The sequence below is a fragment of the Erpetoichthys calabaricus genome, chromosome 6 (genome assembly GCF_900747795.2).
Source record: "Erpetoichthys calabaricus chromosome 6, fErpCal1.3, whole genome shotgun sequence".
Classification (NCBI taxonomy): domain Eukaryota; kingdom Metazoa; phylum Chordata; class Cladistia; order Polypteriformes; family Polypteridae; genus Erpetoichthys; species Erpetoichthys calabaricus.
Window position 1 is genome coordinate 65,135,094 of NC_041399.2, and position 27,910 is coordinate 65,163,003.

Here is a 27,910-nt window from a genome sequence, read left to right on the forward strand (position 1 = left end):
TTAAAGAAAAGAAAGAAGACGACTAAGAGTAGGGCAACCATCAGTATCAGTGAAGGTCACTGAAAGCTAGGGAATAGAAATACGTCTTTAATCTTGTTTTAAACAGTTCAATTGAACATGACTCATTAATGTAATGAGTTAAAGAGTTCCACAGATGAGGTGCAGCAGCTGTAAAAGCCCTGTCCCCCTTAGTTTTACACTTCATGCTAGGGACCATAAGAGACAACTGACAAGCAGATCTAAGCTCTCTGGATGGCTGGTGTAAAATACAAAATTCAGATAAATAGGCAGGAGCATACCCATGTAATTATTTAAAAATTAGCAACAAAGTTTCAGAATTGACTTTAAAATTAACAGGCAGCCGGTGTAAAGAAGCTAATATTGGAAAAACAGAATCAAACATTCTTGCCCCAACCAAAAAATGGGCAGCAGCATTCTGAACCAACTGCAACCTACATATCAGGGATTTGCTGATCCCAGAATACAAGTTGCAGTAATGAAGCTGAGAAAAGCTAAAAGCATGAGTAACTTTCTCAAGATCCCCAAGAGACAAAAAAAGGCTAAAAGTCAAAGCTGGAAAAAGCAACTCTCGACTACAGAGTTAATTTGTTTATCAAAAAAGAGGTTACTGTCAAAAATGACACCAAGATTATGGACTTGAGGTTTGCAAAAGAGCCGAGAAGTTCAAAACCAATTTGAGCTTTGGCAAGAGGACCAGCTATTATCACTTCTATTTTACTTCAATAGCGAGGAAGAAAATTGTCAGCCATTACTAATCTTAGTTCAAAAAAAACAATTGTGCATCTGATTAATTGCAGAGTTACAACAGGGATATAAACATGTGTATCATCAGCATAACAGTAAAAAGAAATATTACATTTCCTGAAAATGGCTCCTACAGGATGAAGATATACAGAAAATAAAATAGGACGCAAAATGGATCCCTGAGGAACACCGCATTTAACAGGAGCAGTAGATGAGAAAGAATAATTCAAAAATAAAAGTGTCTACCAGTAAAATATGACCTGAACCAGTTAAGAGCAGCCCCTTTAAGCACCACCAGAAGTTCAAGCCGCAACACCAAAACCTCATGGTCAATAGTAACAAAAGCTGCAGAAACATCTAGGACAATGATAAGGAATGCAGCCCTACCTGAGTCAGTAATGAGAGAGGTGTCTCAACACCATGAAAATGCCGAAAGGAAGATTGGTAGATCTCAAATAAATGATTGGAGTTCAGATGATCAACCAATTGATTATAAATAATTTTTTCTAATATTTTAGCCAGAAATGGCAATTAGGAAATCGGATGAAAATTAGTTAACACTCCAGGATCTAAATATGGCATTTTTAAACAAGGTTGTACCACCGCATGTTTAAAAAATGAGGGCATAACCCCCTCAACTAATAGAAATATTGATAATAGCTAACAAAAATGGACCCAGAACATCAGAAGCTTCAACTATGAGGCATGATAGATAACATCAAGAGGACTGAAAGTAAGTTTAAATGTAGCAATAGTACTTTTTGGCCGTGAAAGTGAACCAACATCACAAGATTCCAAGAAAATGCCATGATTAACAACAGGAAGTACATAACCAGTAGGAACAATGCCAGAGTAGATAGTATCAATTTTCCTGATAAAGAATGAGAGAAACTACTCACATGAACGAACAGTACCATTTAATGCAGTCTCTGAATGGGGATAAATAGCCTCATTAATTGCACTGAATAAGACCCTAGGTTTATTAGCATTAGAGGTGTAGGAAGCACACAGGATGGACGGGTGTCCCGGCCAGGAGTCAGGAAGATCCCTTACCTGGAAGTGAGGCCCCAAGGGAACCTAAAGGCACCCCGGTTGGATTTAACACCTTCCCTCGCCATGAAAGAAGAGTACAAGGAAGGACTGCCCCTGGAGAACATTCATTCTCCCCAGGTGATAGATGGCAGCAGCCCTCCCTATCAGTGCCCATTTAGGAACCAGCAGGGAATGCCCAGAGTTGTAGTTCGGCAGCTAAGCCCTGCTAGGGTCTGTGGGGGACGGCAAGGGGACGCTGCAGAGAGGTGCGCTCCCCAAAATATGGGGCTTTTGTATGACCCGGAAGTACTCCATTGGGCAGGAGCCCTGGCACCAGAAGTACTCCCAGGTCCTTAATAAAAGGGACCACACTCCCTTATCCAGGCAAGTGGGAGCTGGGAGGAAGTAAAGCAACACTTGACTGGAGGTAGGTAGTACAGTGGGGAGAAGAAAATATTGTGGAGAGGAAAACCTGTGTTTGTATGACAGTGAAGGTACTGTGGGAAATAAACCCATCCTTTATTTGAACCTAAAACTCTGTATGTTCGTGTTTGGGGCTCACTGATGGTTTGGTTCTTTCACAGAGGATAACAAATCACCTACGTAATCATATTTAGATCTCTTAACTACATCCTGGAAGTTGAAAAGAGAAGCCCTAAAAATCTGCTTAGCTACAGTCAACCCGTCTTTCTTCCAATACCGTTCACCAATTCTACAAGCGCTTCGCAGCTACCATGTAGTGTCATTAAGCTGTTCTTCCCTTTTTGCAGAGTGGGAGCAATTGAGTCTAAAATCGTTTTACATGATGAATATAAAGCTAGGACAGAATCGTCAATACTATCACACTGGCCTTGTATATCAAGAATATGGTTTTAAAAATCAGATAAAAGAATTTAAGAAGAGAGAACAGCTTGTATTAGTAACAGGAATAGTAATACAGGTAAAATTCCGTTACAACGAATATCTTTACAATTAAATTTTCATTACATCGAAGTATTTTTATGGTCCCGACAGCTTCCTCATATGACACGAGTCTACAGAAATCTCGTTACTACGAAGTACATTCACCAGATACTTTCATTATAACGATGTGCACAAAAGACCTTGAAATGCTTGCAAGAATCATCCACAGCGCAGTTAGTTCTGTGGCCGCTGCTCAGTTGTGCACAATGACCCCCAAACAGAAACACTAATTTTTTTTCTTTCTTTCGAACTTTCCTCGTACTGTTTTTTTTTTTTTTTGCCTTTTTTGTTTCCTGTAGTTTTCAGTGATACCTTTTAGTTATTGTTCGTCAACATTTGAAAAACATCTACTGGAATTTAACTCATTGTCACCCTCCTATAGAAACGGCAGACACGAAAAAACGGTAACAGTTCAGATTCGAAAAAAAAAAACTAACTTTTTGCAGCTCTCGATTGCAGCAAAAAGACGTTGCCAGTGAATTCAGAATTTTCCTATCGCTATTGACGCGGTCAACTTTCTTGAAAGACAGAGCAAAAAAAGTAGAAAAATCTTGGGTTGCAAACGTATGTGAACTGCTGCATTTGAAGACGTCGAAAAAGCAATTTTTATGTGGTTCAGTGATTCTCGTTCAAGAAACATTCCTATTAATGCGGCAGTCATTCAAGAGAATGTATGGTTTGTAAACTCTCTTGGGACCTCCCACAACTGGACAGCAAGCCGAAGAGCGTCCAGAAGTGCGATCTCCGCGTTTGTATGAGGCAATAGCAGATATGCTGCATCTCTCCGCCAAAGTAAACAGTGTCATGCTTGGGTCACAGATTTGCACAGAAACACAGAAGATTGTAGAGACAGGAACTTTATTCAAACACTGCAATCAAACATGTCTCTTTTTCAAAAGTTTAAACGTGCTCCTTGACAAGATGGTGATGACAAATCTGTCTCACAATGAAAAGAATGCAAACATGTATTCCTCTTCAAAGGAGTGCACGTCAGGAGCAGGGAAGGACAGAGGTAGAGAAAGGCAAACAAACAATCCGCAACTGACAGGTGCTTTTGGACTTTTAAGTCTGCGAAGTACCGCGTGGATCACGTGATAGATCAGCCGCAAGTAAGTAGTCTTTCAGCGTCTTTTTTTTAACCTGTAGAGGTGCGATCAGCCCCCCAGCTCACAACAGAAAAGATCTCGAGGGGTGATGCAAGGTTAGGAGTACGTACATTGTAAATGCAGTTACTGTAACAGGATTACTTGAACACTGACCTGGGGGGTATTTTCTGTACGTCGCTTAAATCATCCGAGATCAGATGCCTGATCTTGGATGAGTTAATGCCGGTGAAACTCATCCGGGATAAGTCAGTTTTTCAAACGCAGCCGCGTAGTAGATTAGTCTAGCTGGATCTAATCATCCGAGATGAATGCGCGCACCCGCGCTGAGTGAAAAGCCCATATATATTGAGTCTAGAAAACATGATCAGCAAGTCTTTGACAGGCTGCAACAAAATGACGAAAAAACAGGCTCATTTTTTTTCACACAAGCTGTGTGTGTACGTGTGGGTGGGTGTTAGTTAGTTAATTAGTTCGTTAGTTAGTTACTTGAAGGATTTCAAGATTTAATATGCACAAGGGGTAACACTGCAAAAGCAGCCCAAACCAGAAAAGGTGGCTGGCAAAAAGTGGCCGACAAATTAAACGCGTGTGCATTGTACATACTGAAAGCAGCATTTCATTTCCTATGTGTCAGATTAATTATTATTTAATATGTCATAATTCCAGATCAAACGCGAGCACAAGGAGAACATGGGAACAGGTTAAAGTGAAGTACAAGAATATACTTCAAACTGGTAAATATTGGTATATAACTATTTAAAGAACTGTTGACATAAAGAATCATATATAATGTAAAGAACATTAATTTTAAAGCTAATAAAAAGGCAGACAAGCAAAAAACAGGTGGAGGGCCACGCGGTCCAGACCTAAGCCCTGCAGAAGAGTTGGCTCTCCAGCAAAATGCCCATCGCCCTGTTTCTGAGGGCATTCCAGGGGGAAGCTCCTCCTCAGAACCAGTGGCAGGATGCAGTGGTCACTTCATTTTAGGTAAAGGATGGTCATTGCATATATTTGTCCTCAATGTGTGCCATAGGTATGTTCCATATAGCCCTCGTTTTTTGTTGGGTCAGTTGCAGGGAATGTCATATCCCTAGAACCTGTATCTGACCAACGAGATATTGACGAAGGTCAAATATTTGATGAAGACACTGTGTCTGATTATTCATCAGGAGGAGAGGTACATTTTCCAAATAATGTTTGATCAGACTCCACTGTGATCAGTCCCATGTGCCCAAATCACATTTGGAAACCCTGGGTAATGAGAATGTTAGGCTGATTGCGAGATTCTTTATGGAACCGTGGGTGTTTTTACTTGTGTATTACCTACCTGCAATGGCATGAAACGCCTCTTTTTGTCTGCACACGCAGGTGTCCAGGAAACACAATGAAAACCCAAATGAAATATTTCAGAGCCAAACAGACTTTACGAATTGCCTGGCAAACTGCACTTTTAGATAGATTTTCCGCATCGCCTACAGTATATTAAAAAAGTGCCGCTTGCAAAAAACCTCAAAGCAATGCATACTGTCTGTGTGGTTGTGAGAGCCAGACTTCGCCGAGTTTGACTTCGAATATAAGGTCCTAATAAATTTTTGAGGTACAATATTCCCCCTCAGCTAAAGCAGTATCTTTCGAAAAGAGTTCAGAAACCTCACGATATGAAGAAGAAATAATGATTCGGCTCCTGATTGATAACTGTGCAGCCCACAACATGCTTCCACATTTAGATAATGTTCATTTTGAATTCCTTCCACCCAATTGCGCGGCAGCGCTTCAGCCATTGGTTTTGGGCATCATTCGCTCCCTGAAAGTGTATTATCGCAAGGAAATGCTGAGAAAAATTCTCGTCAGCATAACTTGTAGGCAGGAGGAGATTAAAATTAACGCGAAAGAAGCTATTGAAATGACTGCAAACGCCTGGATACAAGTTAAAGAAAGCACTATAGTAACAAATACAGAATCTCATTACAACAAAATTTTCGTTACAACGAAATATTGTTTAGGTCCCTGTGAGTTCGTTGTAACTGAATTTTACCTGTATTCAAATCCATTGTTAGACAAAAATGATCAGTAAAAGGAGCATCACATATATCAAATATTGCCTGCTTCTGTTAGATTGATAAAGCATGTGTTTTATCAAGTGAGAGAGAATATTGCGCTTGCATGCAGTATGTAATGAAATGACAAGATTTGAACAGATGCTATTGATATACATCCAGCCATCCATCCATCCATTTTTCTAACCCACTTATCAAGGGCAGGGTAGCGGTACAACTGGAGCCCAGCTATCATCAAACACAAACTGTGACAGGGTGCCAGTCCATTACAAGGTCAAACACACACAGACCATTTTAGCAATGCCAGTCCACCTAATTTGCATGCGTTTGGACTATAGAAGGAAACCAGAGGACCTGGTGAGAACAGGCAAACTCGAAACTCCAGTATCCTTCACTGTGGTAAGACAGCAGCGCTACCACTGTGCCTCCTTGCCACCTAATATTGTTAATTGCGGTCTTCATTATCATTCACCCATTAATCTATTCATATAGAAAAGTATACCTCCAATTGTATCACATGATCACAAATGGCTACAAATAAGAATACAAATAAAACAAATTTGTGGCACTTCAATCTACTCTCTCTCATATTCTGCCTTTTTCGTTTTATAAAAAGGAGGCTTAGGTGTTTCTCAAAAAAAAAAAAAAAATCTAAGGCTTTTATTAAAAATACAATGCAGTGTAATCAGTTTACACTTGTTATGTGTACAATGTATAATAAAACTCTCAAGTGCCCTTTTCACTATGCTCTTACTCAACATGAATCTCATTCTATTGGCTATGTAAAGTAACAATATAGAATGTAACGGACTGGGTTTGGCATTGGGATGTCATAACTCCATCCACCATTGCTGCAGCAAACAGACAAACAAACAAGAACTGTATCCTTACTTGAGGAAAACAGAACCCAGAATCTTTGATAAAATGTACAGTTAACTGTTATTTTACAGTTATGTCCAGTTAACTGTTTTTGTCACAAGCATGGCTAAGAAAAGCAGAAGGCACATTTTCCTAAATGGAAAACTTTGCTACTTAAAATGGCCATAGTCAGTAAATTTTAAGGCTTTTTTTTGTATTAGGACTCTGGTACATTTCACTTCCATTATAAAGTACAAGAGCAGGTTATTTATTTTTTAAAATTTATAAAGATATGCTTAACTTCAATTTCATGTCACAAACTAATATACACCATGGTTGTACAGAAATAATTAAAAAATATAGTACTTATCCTTTAAATAATACAGTAAATAAGAATTCTCCTATATTTTAATGACCACTGTTTTTATTTAAAAAAAATAAAAATAAAAGGTGGAATAACAAATACAAGGTTAGATAGACCCTAAAAAAACATACCTGTTTCAGGGTGGCAATATAGCGTGTAATGTACTCCACTGTAACAGGATCTTCAACCGTAAGTCTGTGGCTCTGACATTCAACACGTGCTCTATTAATTACAATACGTGCATCGGCCGTTAACCCTAATGGAATGAATATATAAAAACATTTATTAAAAAAAAAAAATCTATATACTATACACAAACTTTTCAGAGCAAACAATACTCCCCAGGTAATATCTAACCATGTTTTATGTGAGACAAAACTTTAGAACTATTATAAAATATGTTCAAACAATGAAAATGTGCTGGCTGGCCATATTTAAAGTGAAATAATATAAACAGAAAGACAGTTGCAGGTTTAAAATATGCAGTGATAAAACAAACAGCAAATTCCACAAAATGGGTAGGTCTTGTGCTTAGAAACATACTGTAGAATTGGAAAGGCATTTCACCGTAAATTTAAAGTTTTTCCTGCAGGGAGACACTTGCAGTATAGCACATTTTGTACATACATTTTAGGTTAACTAGTGACTCTAAATTGGTCCCTGTGGGAAGGAAAGTACAGAAGGGTCCAAGAGTGGGCCATGTGATGGACTGACATCTTTTTTTCTGGACAATTTACACCCTGACCCTAACTGCAGCCAGGACAGGCTACAGCCATACTCCCTAGGCACCCTACTCTGACTCAGCCCTCGACCCGTAATTCTGTGCTGAATTGAGAATGTCATGCATCACCAAGTATACAAAAAAACTTTAACAAAAAAGTTAGTAGTAGTAAATAATAATCAATGCATATGTTAAAGTATATTGAAGAGTAATCCAAAATGTATACTGCCTCGTACTTCAAGCTTAGTTTGTTCAAGAGGCAGTTTGAACTCTGAATTGTTCAAAATTGTTCAAATCAATTTTTCCCATTAGAAATAATGGAAAGTGAATTAATCCGTTCCCAGATACTGAACAATACCCATTTTGATAAACTTAAATAGCAACTACACATAATTTAAGGTATAAATAATACAATTAAAATTTCCTAAATAATAACTTAAAACATGAAAACCATAAATAAAATATGTAAATACTGTATAATAAAATTAAATATATGGAGACATGCAGAGACACAGTGGCTTGGTGCTCTTCCTTTTAGCACTTTTGTTTGTCCTTTTGTGTACGAGTTGCTGTTCAACATAATGACATTCTGCTGGGCAAATAATGTCGACATCCGGCACAATCTCCTAAAAATAGGACTATGCAGAAGGTGGACTTTTACAGCAGAGTTTCTCCGCTTCCGTGACATCCCAGTGGACATAGCCAGGCATCCAGGTTCCCCTTGGATTAACATCCCCACAGGTAGGAGACGGAGGCTGCGCAGGGACAGGTGGCAGAAGCAGGTCTATAGGGCTGGAAAGGCTACAGAGGCAGTCACACAAACCACCTCTTACTAGTATTTTTCTCTCCAACGCAACATCCCTAACAAATAAGTTGGACAAACTGAAGCTACAGGTTGCATCAAATAAGACTGTTAAAGACAGTTGCATTCTGCTAATTACAGAGACCTGGCTTTGATACAGCTATCAAGTTATGCCTGTATGTCAACCGCAGCTTGTGCACTAACATTAAGACTGTACAGAACAGATAACATTTACACTTGCTGCATAAGCACCATCTGTTGTTGCATTTCTTTCACAGCATGCACTAGGGATGCACCGATACCACTTTTTTGGAAAACGAGTACGAGTACTTGCATTTCAGTACTCGCCGATACCGAGTACTTGCCGATACCGAGTACTTAATAAAAACATGATTTAAATTTACAGGTAACAGCTTTAGTCATATAATTTAATACTTAATAAAAACATGATTTAAATTTACAGGTAACAGCTTTAGTCATATAATTTAACAAAAAAAACAAGAAACTCTCGTTTATCCACTGGGAGGTTAGGCTAATTAGCGACACGGGGCTAACACTGCTTGTCCAAATATCCGTGGTGAAACTAAACGCAGGAGGCGGCTTGCAGTAGGCTGTGGATATGTTTTTTCACGGAGTCGTGTAGTTTAGGCAGCTCCGTGTCAGTCATGTAGCGGCGGCTTGGGACATCATATCTGGGCTCCAGAACATGGAGGAGACGCAGGAATCCCACATTTTCTACCTCCGAGAGTGGCTGGTCACTCAATGCAATGTACTCGATAATTGCCTGTGTTATTTTCACAGCACGTGGATTGTCTCTGGGCATTTTCTCTCGTCTTGCAAGAGTTTGCTGCAGCGTGGGTTGTGTTGGTTTAGAAGCGTGGGTAAACTCTTTGTACTCGTTGTCGTGTTGGGATTTTAGGTGCTTGATTAAATTACTTGTGTTAAATGCGCTACCTTTTGAGACTCTTCTGGACAATTTCGCTGAGCACAATTTGCAGTCCGCCTTTGTTTTGTCGTCTTCATTCACTTTGAAATAGTTCCACACGGCTGACATGTCTCGCCTCGCCTTCTCCCCGCTCTGAGCTGCAACCGGAGCCTGGGGGCGGGCACTCGGCGCCTGTGATTAACCCCTTATACGCCGCTCAAACATAGACATTTCTCAGACCGTGGTATCGGTCCCCGGTATTGGGGGACTTTTAACGAGTACGAGTACTTTAGAAAATGTGGTATCGAGGCCGATACCAGATACCCGTTTCGGAATCGGTGCATCCCTAGCATGCATAGTTTGAATTTAGAAGCATCATTCGAACTACAGCTCATATTTCTCTCGAATTTAACATTCAAACTCTTGAACATTCCAAGTTAGAATCATTTGAAGTACGAAACAACACTGCATTTTTTCTTTACATATGTAAACAAAAATTTGATTTTCATTTATATAAGCAATAGCATTTACATAAACAAAAGAAATCCTGTTCATCTAGTCTACCAGATTAACTAACAGGTGAAAGCAAGACTGCACCATTAAGGTTTACCTGCAAATGCCATGCATACGTGCTCATCAAGCGCACAGATCTTTCGCACCGTCCTTTCCTCCTGTAATTTTGCAACAGATTTTTTTTCCACGCCAAGAACAACAATGTCTTTTCCTCGAATTCCAACCTAAACATTAAAAAAGTGACCATTTTCATAAAAAAACATGAAAGTATATCAATGATTATTTACTTTCAGTCAAATTGCAATCTTTGCATATAGATATTTTTATTTGAAGAAAACATCACATACAAATCAAGTTACACTTAACAAAAACAGAATTCAACCACCATCCAAGAGAAAGAGAGGAGGATAACAGCATAAGCAAAAATTTAAAAACAAAGTTGAAAATGCCCCCCTACCGATATAAGTGCTTATTCTAAATTTTAATTAATTAGATCTTGCCATATTTAAAAAAAGTTTTGAACAGATCCTCTAAGTAAGAATTAGTTTTTTTTCCCCAATTTCAAAAAGTATAAAACATCAGTTACCCACTGACTTATAAAGGAGGGCTGGGATTCTTCCAGTTGAGCAAGATATGTCTATGTACTAGTAGTGTGGTATAAGCAATTACAATCAATTTGTCCTTCTCCACTTTAAACCCATCTGGGAGTACACCAAACACAACTTTTAATGGGTTTGGCGCGATCGTGACAGCAAGGCTGTTTGATAAGCATTCAAAGATTTTTGTCCAAAATTATGCTAATTTAGTACACGCCCAAAATGTGTGGCCCAGTGAGTCTGGAGCTAGGCTGCAACGCTTAAAGGTTGGATCTTGCCCAGAATAAATTTTGGACAATTTTAAACAAGATAAATGTGATCAATTAAAGATTTAAAGTTGAATTATTGAATGTGCATATGAAGCTATAGTGCATCCTACGCATGGCTACCTTCCACTCCTATTCTGAGATATTAAGCGTAAGATCCTTTCCCCACCGTGCCTTAGAATCTTTGAAAGGAAGAGACTTTAGCATGTTTTTATTGTATTGTTGAGATGCAACCCGAGTCTTCAAAACTGATCGGTATTTTGTATGGAATAGAAATGGTGAGGAAGGTGTGGAAAATTGGGTAGGTTCTTTTTAGCAAAATTTCTGATTTAAAAATAGTGGGAAAAGTTAAATTTGATGTTTAATTGTTCATAAGGTGCAAAAACATTATCTATATACAGTTCTCTAATTGTTTTAATCCCAGACATTTTCCAAAGATTAAATAGATAGATAGATACCAAATAGGTTTGAGAGGGTTAAAAACGGCAATTATGTAAAGGTGAAACAAATAAAAGCTTCAATGCCTTGAAGTGCATCCTGTATTGGTTCCATATTCCGAGTGATTGACAGACAATTGGAATATTGGTATAGACAATAATTTGTATTGACTGGGGCACAAAGTAGGGCATATAAAAAGATACAGCAAGATTGTATTTCCATTGCAGATGAGGCTTGTGTATATTCATCAATTTGTGTCAATTTCCAGGTCTTTCTAGCTTGTGTATTTGCCACTCAGAAGTAAAAATGAAAGTTAGCCATGCCACTTTCTGATTAAGGTCGTTTTAGAGTCACCTCTTGAATGCATGGACATCTCGAATTTCAGATAAATTAGGTCATAATTGGGTCTAATTTCTTAAAGAAAGATCTGTAAATGTATATAGGGATACTCTGAAATAGAAAAACAATATTGGGAATGATGTTAATCTTGACAGTATTGATTTTATCTGCTAATGTAAATTGGAGGATAGATCATCTATTCACATCATTTCATTTTTTTCCCCATGCCAATAACAAAATTCTGTTTAAAAAAATCTTTATATTTACTTGTGTTGCTAACCCCTAGATATTTAACGTGTTCTGATAAAATAAGTGGATAGATGTCCAGTCTAGTATTCTGTGCTAGAGAGTCCGCTGGAAAATGCACACTTTTATTCAAATTGATTTTGATCCAGATATGTTTGAAATTCTGCTACTGCATCAAGAACTACTGGCTGCCTTCCAGTTTCTGGGTCTGATATATACAGTATAAGATATAATAATGTGTATAGTGATTTTTATGTTTCAAACTTGAATGACCAATGGCTTAATACTGACTGCAAAAAGCAATAGTGATAGAGGGCACCCTTGCCGAGTACCATATTCTAGTTTGAGTCAATGTTGTTTACACTAGTCCAGAAGCCTTTCTCTGTATTAAGTAGTTTTATCCATGCACATATTCTGTATTTGGGCCAAACCCAAATTTATGCAATGTGGTGAATAGGTAGTCCCAATAAACTCTGTCAAACACTTTTTCAGCATACAAAGATAAAATCTCTGGTGTATTAGATTTTATGGGAAAATATATTTTACATTAAACAGACACCTAATGTTTGAAGGTAAATGCCAGCCTTTAATAAATCCGGTTTGGTCTTGTGATATTATTAAAGAAAGTACTTTCTCAATCCTTCTAACTGGAAATTTGGAGAGTATCTTAATATCATTATTCAAAAGAGAAATTGGTCTGTATGATGCACATTGTAATATGTCCTTATTTTCCTTTGGAAAGACAATAATTAATGCTTGGCAAAAAGGTTGAGGTTGAAATGTATTGTCTCTGGCTTCTATAAACATCGCTAATAATAGTTGCACTAACTTAGTTTAAAATTGTTTATAAAATTCCACTGGTTATCCACTAGAGCCTGCTGCAATCGCACTTTGAAGTGAGTTTATAGCATCCAATAGTTCGTAGAGTGTGAAGTTTGTCCAGTTCCTCTGCACTAACAGTATCTAGCTGTGCTAATTGTACTGCATCAAAAAAACTCCTTAGAGTGCCTTATCTTTTTTAAATTTAGAAGAACATAAGGACTTATATTGTTCACTAAATGTGTGGGTTATATTTTTATGGTCAGCGATTTTATCTCCATCTGCAAAAGGGAAAATTAAGATTGTAGAACTTGTCTTTGACTATAAAGTGTCTCATTCTGTGCTCAGGTGTATTCTTGATCTATTCTAGCGATTTTGCTGATTGACTCTAATGCCTACTTGGTCTCCAATTTATTTTTATGGGAAAGGCATGAAATAATCTGTACTCTTAAACATCTACTGAGTTTACCAGAGTATTTCTGCAGAGACCTCTAAGAGTGCATTTGTCTAAAAATAATCAATTTGTATGGAGGTAAATTCTGTAATGTTCACATCTGCTTATGACATGGAGTTAAGATGCCAGCAACAAAATGCGCAGGGCATAGTTATTCAAGCTCAAAGATCAGAGGGGCATGGCCAGAGATAAGAACAGTGTTGTACTTAAAAGATTTAATAGTGAACAATAAATTATTATCTTTGCACATATATAAATTACTACACATAGTGAATAACAAATATTAGCATATTAGACATGTTAATTTGTCAGCTTTTAAATATTGGAAATGTCACTAGTGAGACAATGATTAAAATGTTATAGTATATTTTGCAAGGACAATAGTTCCACCTAATGTTTTATTTATATTTGCTGAGTACAGAAAAGGAATAATGCAGTATAAAATGACCAACACTACATGCCTTTAGAGGTAATGCGTAAACAGACATAATAAAACAAATTATATGCTGATAAAGCAAAAAGAATGCAAGTATATAGAATGTCCAAAAAGAAAAATGGAATCAAAGTACATCCAGACCCTTCTTGTTGTAGACAATATTAATACCTCAATACAATCGAAAGCATAGGAAAGGATGGCAGAACAGACATGAGAAAAAAATCTCTTCAAAAAGAATATTACTGGTCATATTTCATGTATTTTCCATAGATGCAGTAGATGCACAAAAGTGCAGCATTGTAAATATTAGGCCTAATTCACACCTGTCTCTTGTACAGACCTACATTAACACAATTGCCTTTTCCGTGTGTCCTTCATGGGATGACACACATTTTTAACATGCACTAATGCACAGGTTTATGTGCTAAATCTGTATGCATTTACCTCTCATTTTATGTTTAAATTCAGGTCTCAAGGCAGGAAGCAAAAATCACTGGCACACTGCAGTCATTTCTGTCACAATCGGACATTTTTTAAATCATTTCACTTTTACTGTAATTGTCCTGGTGGTACAAATGCATGTTTCACGAAATATTAATTTTAGATTAGAGATCTTTACTGTCACATACACTGTGAGAATATATTTATATTCTATTCCCACAGTGGTGGTGGCGATGTATAAATAAATAAGAGTAGCAGAAGGAAGATTGACAGAAAAAAATTAATGCACAGTACAACTGCACGTAACCAACAGGTGGATACAGAATACAGTGCAGGGCAGGTAGAACTGGGTTACTGGAAGTTCTGAGACCTTACGGCTTTGGGGAAGAAGCTGACCATGAATTTGGTGGAGCAAGAGGCCAGACTCCAGTTGTGTTTCCCAGAAGGAATAAGTGAACACAGCGGATGAGCTGGGTGGCTCTCATCAGCTCTCCTCAGACATCTGGTTGAGTAGATAGTATGAAGCTGGGGAAGGTCAGCCCCAAATATTTTAGAAGCTGTAAGGATAGTCCTTTGGAGGAGTTTGTGATCTAGGCAGGTGAGGTTACCAAACCACATTGTGATGCATCCAGTCAAGATTGTTTACTCACCACTGAACTTTCACTTAGTTTTTGGTTCTCTCACCAAACCTCTTTACCCTCTCAGGAAAAAGAGCTTTTGCCGATCCTTTTTCAGTATGCCAGTTGCATAGACGGGCCACAAAAGGCAGGTGTTGATATGGACACCCAGGAATACGAAGCTGCTAATGTCTCCACACAGAAGTCGTTGATGTAGACCGTGACTGTCTTCTTTTTTTTTTTTCTGAAGTCAACAATGATTTCTTTTGTTTTGTCAACATTCAGTAAGGTTGTTGCCATGCATCATACAGTCCGGTCTTTACTTCCCACGTGTAGGTGGCCCCATCATTGTTGCTGATAAGGCCAAGCACAGTGGTGTCATCCATGAAGTTGATGATACTGTTGCCCTCATGCTTTGCTACACGAGGTAAATAGACTGTAAATCAGTGGGCTAAGGCCGTAGCCTTGCTGAATGTCAACGTTAGTAAACAGCATAGAGGAGTTATTTTTGCCAGTCCTCACTGACTGGAGTCTATTTGTCAAGAAGTCAAATACAACCAAAAATGGAGCTGCTTAGACCAAGGTCTCTGAGCTTTAGTACCAAGCTGAAGGGCGCAATGATTGTAACCCCAATAGATATTTTTAATATAAAGCATTTCAATCTCAGTTATTAGTTAAAGTGATAACCCTGTAAATCAGCAATTCTTAGAAAGTAGCAGTAACTGACAGCATAGTTACTCAAGACCATCCATGCTTTGACTTGTCTAAAAATGAAAGTGCTGGCTGAGGCAAATTGCCCGATGTTGTGGTCAGCTTATCATGAGGACACATGTCATGTCTACTTTATAGACACACTAGTCAAAGAACCCGTTTCGACAACGTAAGATGAAACGGGCACGAGTTTGTGTCAGCAGTGTATGAAGAACAAATGATAAGTAACGAAGAAGTTGTTTTGTAAAGATTGTAGTCCGCTTTACTCATTACTGTACAGGCTTGTACTGTTAGTTGACGAATTTTCAAGGCCTATAGTATAATATTGAATGATGAATGTTCCAGTACAATATGGAATAGTAAAAAGTATAAGCACCACAAACCTGATATAGGTGTATTGAATGAATGCGTAATTGAATCAGAATGCGTAATTAGGCCTCGAGCTGTAGTCGAAATCGCCTTTCAGGCCTCTAGAGCTTTAATCAAAGTCACCTTTCTCTTTGAATTTTTGCGGCCGTAAATCCGCCGCCTGCCGCGATGTTGGGGTTGGATGTCGGTCTCGTAAGGTTTTTCGGGCAACTGCGCAGAAGGCAACTGCGCATTCAGCTTCGGACGTGCGCAGAAGGCGACTGCGCATTCAGCTTTGGACGTGCGCAGAAGGCAACTGCGCATTCAGCTTCGGACGGACGTGAGTGAGTGAGTGGGCAGGTGAATCATGTATTAAGATGTCATACGTCTACTTTATACACCACCTCTGACGTTTTCTAGAAACATTTTCTCAACGATTTTGTGGTTAAACGTACTGCTTCAAACAAACAGCAGTAAGCTAGATATAGAAACAGTATACAAACAGAAATTTTACAAATATGATAATGGATTTTGTAACATCACTAAATCCAGCTGAGCTGGGAGTACAATGACTTGTAAAAATGGCCTCATGTCACGTGCGGGGATATATTACATTTTACCTCTGTCAGCCTTAAATAGTCCCATCCATTTCAATTACTAAAATTTATCTTCTACTCTGGCATTCTACAGGAATTAAACATATATAACACTGAACAGAGAAGCCTGGAATTTTTAAGATTTGACAAAACTCTAAGATTCTTAAATGGCACTCACAAAGCTTATCCTGCAAAATTCTTTCACTTAAATACTAAATTGCATGCTTGTGGAAAGGTGAAAATAAAAGCATTAAACACAAATACCAGGAAACACTGCTTTTCTATTTATAATCTATAATGAACTGTCAAATGAAGTATTGACAGTAGAAGGCTTGAGGGCTTTTATTACTTTATATAATGTTACAACTTGGAGAGTAGTTAAAAACATCAGAAATTTTGTTAATTGAGAGGAAACAATGCAGTCTGTCAAACTAAGGTTCTGGATCTGGATCTAGCACTATTAACCAAGCTACAACTCAATGTACAGGCAAAAAAACTGGTCAGCAGTTTCACCTCACGCTTTTTTATGGTTAATTAAATTTTTCAGTTAAGTAATAGGAGCACAGTGTTCAGCTGTGAAAGACACACAGACAAAGTATGCAAAAACAATGTGTTAACTGTGTTATAATAAATACTTGATCACAATACATTTCACTCCATGTTGTACTAGTATAAGTCGAGTGATCTTTTGACAAACTAGAATTAAAATCACATGCTAAACACAGGTAAAGTAACAATCAGTTACTTGTTTTAACCTTATTGAACAATTATTTTTGGTTTAGGTTATTCCAACCCAACATAAACCTTTCTAGCCTTGGCCTTGTTATTACAGTGAAGATGTCAACAGATTAGACCACAGCACAGTAGTATGGTGTAAACCACTTCTTACCAAGGGGTGTTCGCCTAATGTTTTCCAAAATAAACCTGGCTATAACCATCAACTGCAATTCAGACACATTTTACGGTGCATCAGTTAAGGCAAATAGCACAATAAAAGAAAACAAAAACAGGCGAATACGGCATTATTAAACGAATTACCCATGTTCGTCTATATGGTGTGCTATAAAAGTGCCGATTGCTCTATTAAATTTAAAATCTGGGTACTTGATCACACAATTTGTGTCGCAGCAGGCCCACTACTATTGGGAAGAACCCCGCGCCAACCAGGTAAGAAATTAAGAAAAGCCTAAACTTGATCATTTACTCGGTATGAGGCTGTAAAATAAGCGTCTGACATAAGGCCGGAAACCGACGATGGCACAAAACTAAAGGAACCTGCTTCCTATTCCTACTTCGCAATCTTGGATCACAAAGCCTTCGGCCTAGAGTATCTACTTATTACATGACAGAAAGAACATGATGGATAGTTATTATCACATTTTCCTTACCCATACCCTTTCTCAAACTTACGTCTAACATTCTTTGTTCTCTATAATTGCAATCCTCCGACATCAAAGTTTTCCGTGATTACTTACCGCGGTTGAGCCCTTTTTCACAGCCTCCTGAGCATACTCCACTTGAAACAGATGACCATCTGGAGAAAAAACGGTGATAGCTCGATCATATCTGGCAGCCATTGTACTCTGTTTTAGTCTTTGGAAAAGTTAACTGAAAATAACAACACACAACCTTCTATCCATGAACCATGACAATCTATTAGAAAAGGCACGCTGCGTCTAAAGGGCGAACAGACAGCCGGGAGGAGCAGTCCACTGCGATCCCCAATGGGGGGATGGAGATATAATGTAGATATGAGAGACTGAAACGTCTAAGGGTTTACTCAATTGTATTTAGTTATTATGGTAAAATTAATAACGTTTATAATCATGGCAGAATACACACAATACACGTAGTTGTTTGTATGCCATTTTTATTGTAGACTTAATTTGTACAAATCCCCCTACCACGTTGCATTTTCCCACAACAACGTAGGTCCCAAAGAGCAAGTCATATCTGTGATAGAATATTAAAACTCTTATTCTTTTCGATTAGCACAGTTATTAATAAATTTAATTTATAAGTGAAGTATTTGTTGAGTTTAGCGTTATCCCTCTAAAGTATGTTAAGTATATGCAAATATTGCCGTCCAGACGTTATAATGACTGATTTTCTTACTCCACAGTTTGTGACACTATAAAACTAGTGTTTAATGATAATAAATAATCAGTTTTAACAATCATTCATTTTTGATAAAACATACCGCTTAATTCCTCTTTTTCTTCCGGATAATGGCACACTGTGGGATCATGAATAATACTCTATTGCTGCCACGCTAAATTATATTATGGAAAATTGGTGTAAGGACTGCACGAAAGCACCGAGTCTACAACTGCTGTCTTAGTAGAAATGAAAATGGTTTTAAAATCGCAAGATGATTGCTACCTTAACGGAGTTTGCATGTTCTCGAAATTTTCAGTAGCTTTTCACTTGGCAGTTTATTTTTTGCTCCCTCCAACTATAAAGACGATAACTTTCACATCCTAAAGATAACTTAGGTTAGGGTACTTCTTAATATCTAATTAACCCGGTTCATTGAATAAATCTATGGTGCATATATTGTGTGATCCATAAACCTCCATAAATGTCTAGTCCATAAACTGTATGTGTTTTTCCATGCCCAGGCTCATTGACATTTTGGGAGGAACTGATAGGTTGTATTATAAAGTGTAATTGTTTCACTTTAAAATACAGAATTTTCTTGCTGAGAATACATGTTTGAAGTGTACATGTATACTCTATAATTAGTTTTTCACTTAACACTTTATTTTATATATATACAGTATATGTACACCTTAATAAATCTCAAACTGGTGAATCGCAAATATTAACACTTTTACAAATCCCATACCAAATTAAATATAACAGAGCATTGTATGGTGCACTGCACACATTAACACTGAAGTCTAGATTCATTATTTATATTTCAAAGGGTAGCACAGCTAGATGGGAAACTAAGAAAAGTTAAGGTTGCTGCTAGAAGCGGTGTTGGTGAGGCCAACATGGGTAGCTTACCCTGTGAGCTGTGTGTGGATCCCAATGACCCAGTCCAGTGATGGAGACACTGTGCTGTAAATATGGCACCATCCTTCAAATGAGACATAAAACTGAGGTCCGGATTCTCTGTGGTCATTAAAGATCTATGGGCATCTTTCTAAAAAAGTAGGATTTATCCTGATGTTCTAGCTAAAATGTTTGTCACTGTCTGGACATTCTCTTACTTAATCATCCTTTGTCTCTAATTACATATCTCTTTCACCCCTTCACCACCTAATAGCTAATGTGTGTTGAGCGTACTGGTGCAATAATGGTTTCCATCACATTATCCAGGTGGGTGCTACACATTGGTGGTGGTTGAAGTGTTTCCCCTCTGTCTTTGTAAAGTTCTTTGAGTAGATATATGCAAACATATCAAATTCAAATGGTTGTTCATTCATTCATGTTCTTATATATTTAATCCTATACAGAAACACATGCAACCAAAGCCAGCAACAACAGCATTAGACATAAAAAAGGGACAAACCCTGATCAAGATGCCATGGACATGGTTGTAAACCAACACTCACTCTCACAAAACCAGTTAACCTAACCTTCTGCCAACTCTTTGTAGCCTTGCACTCTGTATTAGGTGAGGGTCAGGTGTTCCTGTCCAGCTGCTGGTTTATTTGCCCCATACTTCCCAGGGAAGCATCATCTGTTTATGCCACTGTGTACGTACTATTTCTGTGGAAAGACAAATTTCAAGATTAGTATGTTCTTTGGCTAGATAAATGACATGTTACATTTTATCACTAGATGATAGCAGTTTAATTCCCTTCAATGACGCTGTATTTGTAGATATATGTAGACAGTTAAAGGTGATCCGAAGAACTCACTAAAGGAAAAAGAAAGAAAAAGAAACTTCATAAATCAAGGTGAAGTGGAAGTTGTATATAGTATGATGGATGGCAAAAGAACTACATTCATGCAAAGGTGGTGTAAGACAGAGGCTCCATGAGAATGAGACAAGCAGGCATGCTGGCAGATCATTTCATGTTGTCACGCCATGACAGTGGCTAGTGGGCTCCATGTATGTTAGGTGTCAGGGACTAATCAGGGCCTTTTGCACTCCTCAGACTGTTATTACCTTTACGTAATTCTTCTTTTACTTGGGATTAATTTAACCCTTGACTGGTCAATTCTTATTTCAATGCTCTGAGTAACCAGTCTGCTGGTTAAAAAATAAATAATACTGTAATTACCTTCAGTAGTTTGTCTATGTGCTCTTGAGAGTTTGTCATTATCTCATTGTCTACATAGTACATGTGCTGGAAACAAACGGTACAGAATGTCTAAGGCGGGCACAGTCAGAAACACTACAATTTCACACAGAACGTCTCCCTAATAGTGTTAAACAGGGATCCGTTATTCTGCTCTCTGGATGAATTCTGTGACCTTCTTTTACTCCACTTCATTCAAAGAGTACTCCAACTTAAACACTTAGGAAAGCTTATTTCAGACTTTAAATGCTTACAAGAAATCAAGTCACATTCCAATGTTCAACATATGTACTGTACAAATAAATGTTACGAACTGATTGTGTTGCTCGATTAATATTGAGTTGCATTGCTCTTTACTGATTTTATGACGTCGAAAACGAAAAACTAAATCCATGGGTATTCTGAACATTTCCAACTATTTTATCTTAATATTAGGATACTTTTTTATTCTACATTACGCTTTTTTTTTTCACGATACATACAGGGTTAAACATACTTCCCAAAGTTTACTCTGTCAACTTAAAATAAGTCCTTGTAGTTTGCCACCCCCGCCTCGACGCAGATGGTTTCTTCCATAATTGGCACATGTATACTATTTCGACCTTTACAATAGTTTTAGATGTCAATTTTTACTAGCATTATTCGTTTTATTTATTTGAATGAATATATGCAGTTTCGTATTCCTTTTTTAAAGCACGCTGTTTATTTGTACTCTATTAAATATTTTCCATTTTAAGTTCTGCCATTATTTCTAAGGTTATGGGAATAGGGCTAGACAATTATGAGAACGGAGGGGGCAAACGGCTAATATTCAGATATATGCAGTCTACTGATTTCAAACACCTGATCAGCTTTAAATATGTTCCAAGTGGAAATTTAACTTTCTACAGGTGCGTTCTAACCATTAAACCGCTGTAGAATTCTTTATGCTGATCATTTCATACATTGATACCCCTCTGTCGGAATAAACCATTCGCAACCCCCCTTTCCCCTTCAATGTGTAGAGTGTCTTGGTTTGGAAGACGATTGTTGTTTTCTGTTTGTCTCCAGAAAAGAAATAGGCAAACATACGCGATCCTGGTGCTTGCGGGGGTGAAAACACCATGTCGGTGGCATTTGCAGCTCCACGACAACGAGGGAAAGGGGACATTACACCCGCCTCAATTCAGAAGGTAGGCGATTTTGCGCCTTAGCGCCCACTCTTCCCCCTGATACGGCCAAGTGTGCAGAGCTCCTGGACACAATATATGAAAGGAGATGGGCAGAAAGCGAGTTACAGTGGGACACGTCCACGCTTCACCTTTTTGTAAATGATGTAAACTGAAGGACAATTGGTGCTTCGCTATTGTGGGGGTGGTGGCGACCACAATCAGACCCTTGAAGAAGGCGAAGGCCTACTCGAGCTCTGCGCAGCCTTTAGTTTTTTTTTTTTTTTTTGTTGGCGATGAGCTGTATGTAGATACCGTTTCGTACAATGAAACGTGCGCCTACGCAAGCAAGAAGGCTAACGTACTGCTAAGATATAATATAAATTGCAGAAGTGTACACCGTTGGGAGAGTATAAAAGCATTTGAAACTGGATTTAAAGAAGTAGCTTAAACTTCCTGCTCGTAATATTCCCAGCGGCCGACCCTGTTTGTTTTATGGGGTTTTTGGTACTCTGTCGCTGTTGTTTTTCGTTCTTGTGGCCTTAAAAACGCTAAATCAAGCATGTCTCTCCCGCGGTTTGAATTAATGTATTTTGGACACTGGGGCGAGGAAGTTGAGGCACATCCGTTTGCTGGCACAGCATTTTTCTCTACCTTTTGTTTTCCTCCGTTGGTGAAGTAATGGAAACCGTGCTGAGGTCTGCGGATGCGCGGCAAGGACCTACGAGGCTGTTCCTTTGATTTTTTTTTTCCGTGATTCACATGCTTGTCATGTTTTTACTGAACATGATGCTTTCAAACGAGGCTTGTACACTGTTTTTGCTGGTTTGTTCAATCGTTCTTCATAAAATAAACGTGAATATAATTTAATTGCTCGCCTAGCATCATGGAGTTGTATTAAAACAAATTATGGAGTCGGTTCAAATTGTCTTTTGTAACATCCCTTAGGGATAAAGTATTCTGTCTCTCAATCTGTCTAATTTCGTCTCATTGTATAATTTGGGGAGGAATCAAACGGTAGACAGAGTGCTAACTAAGCATTATACTGAACCTATATTGTTTTAGCTTAACATTAGGTGGTTGGCGCCCCATCTGGATTTGGTTCCTGCCCCGTTGCCTCTCGTGAGTAGCCTTATAACTAACCTTAATGAAGTTCGAAATGACCTGGGCAAATTACCAGTATAAATACTACATTTGGAATAGTTGACACACTGGAAAAACAAGTATACTTGTTTGATATAATTGGAGTTCCTTTAATGTTGGCAATGACATCTTTCTAGAACACTGTGATGTGCTGGACAAGTAGCAATGACATCTTTCTAGAACACTGTGATGTGCTGGACAAGTAACATCACTTCAAGAGATGCCCACAGAATTAACAGGCTGATTAAAAGGGCAGGCTCAGATCAAGGACACACTCTGGACCCCCTCGATGTAGTAGCAAAGGGGAGAATTAAAACAAAACTGAGAGCCATTATGAACAATGCTACACATCCTGTCTTTGACACACTAACCCCAAGTACTTTTCGCCAACAAATTACTTGGCAGAAGTGTGTAAAGAAGTACCACTGAGGCTCTATCATTAAAACTGCAATATGCCTACATACTTCCTCACTGTGACTGTAACTGCTAAGTCATAAGTTTTGTTTTTTATTTTCTTTTTTTAGTCATTCAGTTGTGTGTTCAGACTATTGTGTGTGTATATTTATCTCTATATATTTAGTGAGCTTCTGTAAAAAGCCAAATTGTCCCTTGGGGACAAATAACGTTCTATCTAGTTAGCTGATTGTGTTTATCCATGGGGATGCACAAAATCAGTGTTTTGTTTTTGTTTTGGAATTGATGCACAAATTGATTTACATGTGTACTAAACGGATGGCAGTTCCTACCCATTCTAGTGTTGGGCTCCATGCGGAAGTTGCCCCAGTTGCTTAATTTTTGGAGTTTAAATTATTAGACTGACCTACCCCAACCACAAATACTAACCTTAAAGTTAATGGGGGTGGAGCATAGTTGCCTGTATGTCCCTAATGTTAATGTCCCCTTTGGGTGCCTAATGTTAAAAACAAAAATCCGATTTGCTTCACAATAATAGAAAAGGGTACTAGCCTTCCGTGATGTCTGTTTAGTACACAAGTACTCAAACTGATTTACTCAGTCTAACAGTTGTGTTTGGGTAGTAATTGAGCTAGCTGAGTCATTGGGACCCCGGTGACTGCAGGTTTTTGTCTCTACCCGTTTATTCTCTTAATTGGACAACTGCTTTTAATACATGAGCTGTTACTTCCCTTTTTTGCATCCGTCCAGAAATTTCAAGTTTATAATGCTGTATTTTTGCTAAACCAATTTGTGTTAGGTTGATAAGAAGTCATTCCTTTTCCTTTTATTTCTTTGTTAATGTTCTGGTTATTTAGACAATTATTTACTAATAAGCAAACAAGTTGATAACACTGAAATTGTTGCTTCTTTTAGACTCTCTTGCACTTAAGTGTGTTATGCTCATTAATTGTCAGTATTCGAATACTATTAAGAAAGCAAACTCCACAGGAATGTTGAATTAAAAAATAACAAAACTTAAGTATATAAAGATACAAAAAACAATGTATATTTCCTATAAGCATAAATATAATACTGCTCTTCTAAATGGAAAATAAAAAGAAAAAAGTTCATTAACCAATGAAATCGATTATAGGTAACAATGACTTATTGAGAAACTGGTTAGAACAAAGACCTGCAGCCACAAAGGGTCCCCAGGACTGAACTTCAAAACCACTTGGTTAAAGTCCAGAGGTTTGACCACTGCAGCACACGGAGTACCTGTTTATAAAACATGAATGTGACTTGGTGGCCTGGCTAAAAGTACAGTCATCCCTCACCTATCGCGGGGGTTACGTTCCAGAGCCCCCTGCGATAGGTGAAAATCCGCGAAGTAGCGACCTATATTTATTTTATTATTCATACATATTTTAAGGCTTTATAAACCCTTCCCACACTCTTATAAACCTTTCTCACTCTCTTGTTAACCTTTCCCACACTCTTATAAACACTTCCTATGCTCTTAAACACTTTCTACATTCTTAAACACCGCAGACCAACACTGCACGCAGCGATCAGACGTCGATATGTCTGCACTCGCTTTGTGAAGGGGGGCAGCTGAACTCACGCTGAGCAGAAATGGACTTTGTGCTGCTTCTGTCAAAATTCCTGCTTGTCGCTCTGCGCGTTCAGAAGGAGGAGGAGGAGTGGGGGTGTGTGAGGGCTGAACGCACGTTTGCTCAAACCCCCCTCCCCGGAGGCGCAGTACGCTCCTGCCACTTCGCATTGTCAAGGGGGTGGGGAGCTGAATGAACGCTAAGGAGAAGTGGACTTTGTGCTGCTTGTTGCTCTGCGTGTCAATAATTTAAAAGCCTGTACAGCACCTATTTTCCTGTCTCACTGTCTTGTCTTGCGTGAAGTTAAAATGTTTTATAATTGTGAGATGTTACTCATATCCTTAGCCCGACATCCACATATCATATGTGTTAACAAAGTGTGTTTTTTAAGTTTACATGTGTTTAAAGCATGTGGGATGGGTATTTTAAGGCTTAAACTATAAAAATGTTTATTTATATGGTCTTTCCATATCGCGGATTTTCTCCTGTTGCTGATGGGTCTGGAACATAACTTCCGCGATTGGCGGGCAATCACTTGTATTTAAAAATCCGCGAAAAGTGAACCGCGAAGTAGCGAGGGATTACTGTATAGCAAAATTTGTTCGGGCAATTACTGACAATAAAATTAAGAGTTCTTGGCTTTAAAAAAAAAAAAAAAAAAATCAAAATGTGGAATTGAATTGGCTTACCAAAAGCAATTTAATGCACACTGCATATAAGGCAAAAATGTTGACAGATTAGTTTTAACCTAACGTAAATAGTGTTTTGGATGTAAACATCTTGACTTTGCAGATATATTGGTTCATGTTGAATTGGTTTGTATGTTATGGTTCATTTTTATTGAGATTAGAATCATTGGGTCTTTGCACTGTTTGACCTCTTTAAAATAGCACAGTAATAAGGAATAAAATGTGTTTCTATTTATAGTTAAAGTAGAACAGCAATTGGGCAAAAAAAATTGTCTATTAAAAACAGTAGTTGATGACAAAGACCTGATCCGTATTGTGAAAAATAGCATTAATAATATATAACTGTTGTTGAAATACCCAGTGACATTTACAAATTAAAAATATTAGTGGCATTGTCCTGGGTACAAAGTATGGTGAAATTACTTGCATACCCAACCAACATGCAATATGTTGCCAGCGTGACATCATGATAAACAAGTATTGTTTCTAATGAAGTTGTTCAGAATCCTGAATAGCATGTATAAGGGTGCACTAAAAAAAACTAATCTTATGCAGCTATTGTTTTCTGAACTAGCTTATTACAATTTAAAATCAGGAGAGCGGCGATACATTGGTAGTATCGTATGGAAGACGGGAACAAACCTTGAATGACATACTGTTCCCCTCGGGGCACAGTATCCCACAAATCCATGTAGTGGGGAATTTTGAGTTGCCTGTGAGCCTAACCTGAGTTAAAGTTTGTTCAAATAGCAAACTGTATCCTTTTTACAGCAGTTACAGTTAGGTCCATAAGTATTTGGACAGTGACACAATTTTCATAATTTAGGCTCTTTATATCCACCAGTGGATTTGAAATTGAGCAATCGTGTCATTGATGTGTAGACTTTCAGCTTTAATTTTAAGGGTTTTACCAAAAATATTATATGAGCCATATATTGAATGACAGTCATTTTTCTGCATAGTCCCCGCCCCCCCCCCCCCCCAGGGGGTCAAAAGTATAAGGATATTTGACTGACAACCTGTTCCATAGCCAGGTGGGAGCAGTTCCCTCATTATTTCATCAACTATTAAGCAGGTAAAAGGTTTGGCATTAATTCCAAGTGTGGAATTTGCATTTGGAAGCTGTCACTGATTTGAGGTCCAAAGAGCTGTCCATGCAAGTAAAAACAGTCCCTCATTAGGCTGAGGAGACAAAACCAACCCTTTAGAAAGATAGTAGAAACCCAAAGAGTGGTCAAATCAACCATTTGGTACTTTCTTAAAAAGAAGTAACACACCGGTGACCTCAGCAACACCAGAAGATCCAGAAAACCGACAGAAGACAACTGTGCTGGATGATTGCAAAATTCTGCCCTTGGTGATGAAGAACCCCTTCATAACATTTAACCAAACCAAGAACACTCTCCGGGAGGTAGACCTACAGTGTTATTGCCAAAGTCTACAATCAAGGTGCAAACCACTGGTAAACCTGAAGCATAGGAAGAACAGATAAGACTTTTCCAGGAAACATTTTTTAAAGCCTGTGCAGTTCTGGAACAGTTTTCTTGGACAAAGGAGACTAAGATTAATATATACCAAAATGTTGGGAAAAGAAGAGTATGGAGAATAAATGGTTCATGGTCATCTGTGAAACATAGTAGAGGCAGTTTTATGACATGATCATGCATGGGTGTGAATGGAAATCAGTCAGTAGTGTTTATTGATGATATGACTGCTGGCGGAAATAGTGGGATAAATTCTGAAGTGTATAGGGCTATACTGTCTTCACAGATTTATCCAAATGGTGCAAAACTGATAGGGATGACACTACACAGTACAAATGGGCAATGAGCCAAAACATACTGCAAAGGAAAACCAAGTGTTTTTCAAAGCAAAAAACTGGAATATTCTTCAAAGGCCAAGTCAGTCAACTGACATCAACCCAATTGGATGTGCATTTCAGTTGCTGAAGACAAACCTGATGGCAGAAAGTTCAGTAAACAAGCAGCAGCTGAAGACTGCTGCAGTAAAGGCCTGGCAAAGCATCACTAGAGTGCAGCACTTGGAGATGACTGTGGGTTCCAGACTTCAGGAAGTCACTGACTGTAAAGGATTTTCAACCAAATATTGAAAATGATCATTATAGCTATGATTAGGTTAGTTTGTCCATATACTGTACTTTTGAGCCCCTGAAAATAGGGGAATTATGTATAAAAATGCCTTTTTTCATAAACAACTGATACACTATTGTTGTTAAATCCCGTGAATTAAAG

General features: G+C 38.2%; 2 protein-coding genes across 6 annotated transcripts in view; one reads left to right on the top strand and one right to left on the bottom strand.

The window, feature by feature from the left end:
- psma8 (proteasome 20S subunit alpha 8) overlaps window positions 1–18,117 on the bottom strand; it is a 37,457-nt gene extending 19,340 nt beyond the window's left edge. Inside the window, exons 1-3 of the mRNA XM_028803642.2 lie at window positions 17,889–18,117; window positions 10,204–10,330; window positions 7,277–7,401 (exon numbers count right to left, since the gene is read on the bottom strand). Coding sequence (XP_028659475.1) covers window positions 7,277–7,401; window positions 10,204–10,330; window positions 17,889–17,990 — 354 coding nt within the window. The 5' untranslated portion in view covers window positions 17,991–18,117. The remainder of the gene's footprint in view (window positions 1–7,276; window positions 7,402–10,203; window positions 10,331–17,888) is intronic.
- A 3,533-nt stretch (window positions 18,118–21,650) lies between these two features.
- ss18 (SS18 subunit of BAF chromatin remodeling complex) overlaps window positions 21,651–27,910 on the top strand; it is a 52,186-nt gene continuing 45,926 nt past the window's right edge. For 2 of the 5 annotated variants that reach the window (XM_028803641.2, XM_051929323.1), the window contains exon 1: window positions 21,651–21,841. In XM_028803641.2, coding sequence (XP_028659474.1) covers window positions 21,773–21,841 — 69 coding nt within the window. In that variant the 5' untranslated portion in view covers window positions 21,651–21,772. The remainder of the gene's footprint in view (window positions 21,842–27,910) is intronic. The other 3 variants (XM_051929324.1, XM_051929325.1, XM_051929326.1) reach the window with 2 other exon arrangements.